At 36.9% G+C, this 1,839-nt stretch overlaps 1 protein-coding gene across 1 annotated transcript in view; it reads left to right on the forward strand.

Moving 5' to 3' along the window:
- LOC108799184 (S-adenosyl-L-methionine-dependent tRNA 4-demethylwyosine synthase-like) overlaps positions 1–1,839 on the forward strand; it is a gene marked incomplete at its 3' end in the record, with an annotated part of 21,121 nt that overhangs the window by 15,254 nt on the left and 4,028 nt on the right. Inside the window, exon 3 of the mRNA XM_018571013.1 lies at positions 937–1,077. Coding sequence (XP_018426515.1) covers positions 937–1,077 — 141 coding nt within the window. The remainder of the gene's footprint in view (positions 1–936; positions 1,078–1,839) is intronic.

Here is a 1,839-nt window from a genome sequence, read left to right on the forward strand (position 1 = left end):
TTTTATATATTGTTAAAATGATTATAGGCTGTAAAAACTACCTGTATTCTATTGTCCTACAAGAGACTAAGCTCTTTACTTGCAAAATGAGTCAATTACAAGATAACACAGTGAAGTGAATGACTAGAGCCTCTTGCATTGTTCATGAAAATGAGGTTGAATGGCCAAGTAATTGCCTTTTGATTAAGGAACCATTCTTTCTTTTTAAATCTTTAGGGAAGTTAATGTGTTTAAAAAATGGATGTCCAGATAAACAATTTATAAACTGTGGTGTATTTTAAATGTTGCATTAGCACAGCCGAGCTCTATTAAAAAGACATGTTGAAGATGTCTTTTCATAGACTGGAACTAGTCTATTTCTTAAAAACTCACCTTTACCATGCTACCCTATAGGTCCAGTGCTCTGTAAGAGCCTTTGCAAAATACAATATACTTGTTGCTTCAGGTATGGGTAAGCATGTCTCTCCCCCCCCCTCCAGATGCAACAACTGGGCCTGAGTGACTGTTTGCCAGGCCTGAACATTATAATTTGAGGAAGATGTCATCAATTCTGTGTAAGCTCTACCACCATCTAAGATGGAGCTTAAACAGTGTTTTGAACAAAAGGTCTCATTAAATATTAAGGACTTAATAATTACATCTGACAAGTATTGCCAACAAATATATTCTGTTTGTTGTTATTGTTTTGCAACCAAAATGAAGTGCCTACTTGTTTCAATTAGGAAACTATAGTGTATTTTTATTATATTGTTTTAGGCTGAAATGGTAACAGGAGTTTAGGAGTACATTTAATGTGACTTTCACTATGCTTGCAGATCCATGTTTTGATTATGGAACATTCTCATTTATTACCACTTAATTCTTGTAGTCTCTAAGCAGATCTGTTTTCCTGTTTTTAGAGATGTAACTATTTTTCATATTTGTTTTTTTCCAAAGGGGGAAGCTTTGTCTCAAAATGGTTCTCTGCAAGGCGCCGATGAAGTGCTAAAAAACAATACTGAAGAGATTCCGAAAGAAAAACAAGTCTTTGTTTCCGGAGTGAAAATTTTCTATGGATCACAGACTGGTACTGCTAAGGTGAGCTAACTAGTTAATGAACTAGTCAAATAAAATGATCTGCTTTACTTGGGGTTTTTAACTTGTATATGGGCTAACCTAAACAAGGGCTACATTTTTTTTCTTCACTTTTTTTTTCTTTTTCTTAATCTCCCTGGCGGTATTCCCGAGTGTGGCTCAGGGTTAATTTTCAGTACCAAGTGCGGTAACCCCGAGCCACACTCGGGGTTACTTACCTTGTCCCTGCGAGCCCGCGGTGCCCTCTGCTGTGTTCGCCTGGCCGATGCCGGCATTCGGCTTTTATTTTTGTTTTCGGGCGTCAGTGGGGGGCAGAGCCGGCGGGAAATTCAAAAGTGAAAACATGACATTTACACAGAATACACACAATACAATGTAAATAACGTATATTTATCAAACTATTTCACTTAAATTTGTCCAGTGCCCTGCCTGCACTTTTACTGTACTCTATTGACTGTGGTATGGATCAGGCAGCGCCCCCAGAATTCCCATTTACTGGACCATTTTTTTAATTATAATTTTTTATATTTGATTATCATTAGTGATATTGCTGACTTTTACACATGTAGTTCGAAATGTTCCTGCTCCTTTGTTCATTTAGTGTGTGTGTGTGTGTGTGTGTGTGTGTGTGTGTGTATTATAATTTTTTATATTTGATTATCATTAGTGATATTGCTGACTTTTACACATGTAGTTCGAAATGTTCCTGCTCCTTTGTTCATTTAGTGTGTGTGTGTGTGTGTGTGTGTGTGTGTGTGTGTGTTT

This window comes from Nanorana parkeri, unplaced genomic scaffold, assembly GCF_000935625.1.
Source record: "Nanorana parkeri isolate BGI_ZX_2015 unplaced genomic scaffold, ASM93562v1 scaffold1654, whole genome shotgun sequence".
Classification (NCBI taxonomy): domain Eukaryota; kingdom Metazoa; phylum Chordata; class Amphibia; order Anura; family Dicroglossidae; genus Nanorana; species Nanorana parkeri.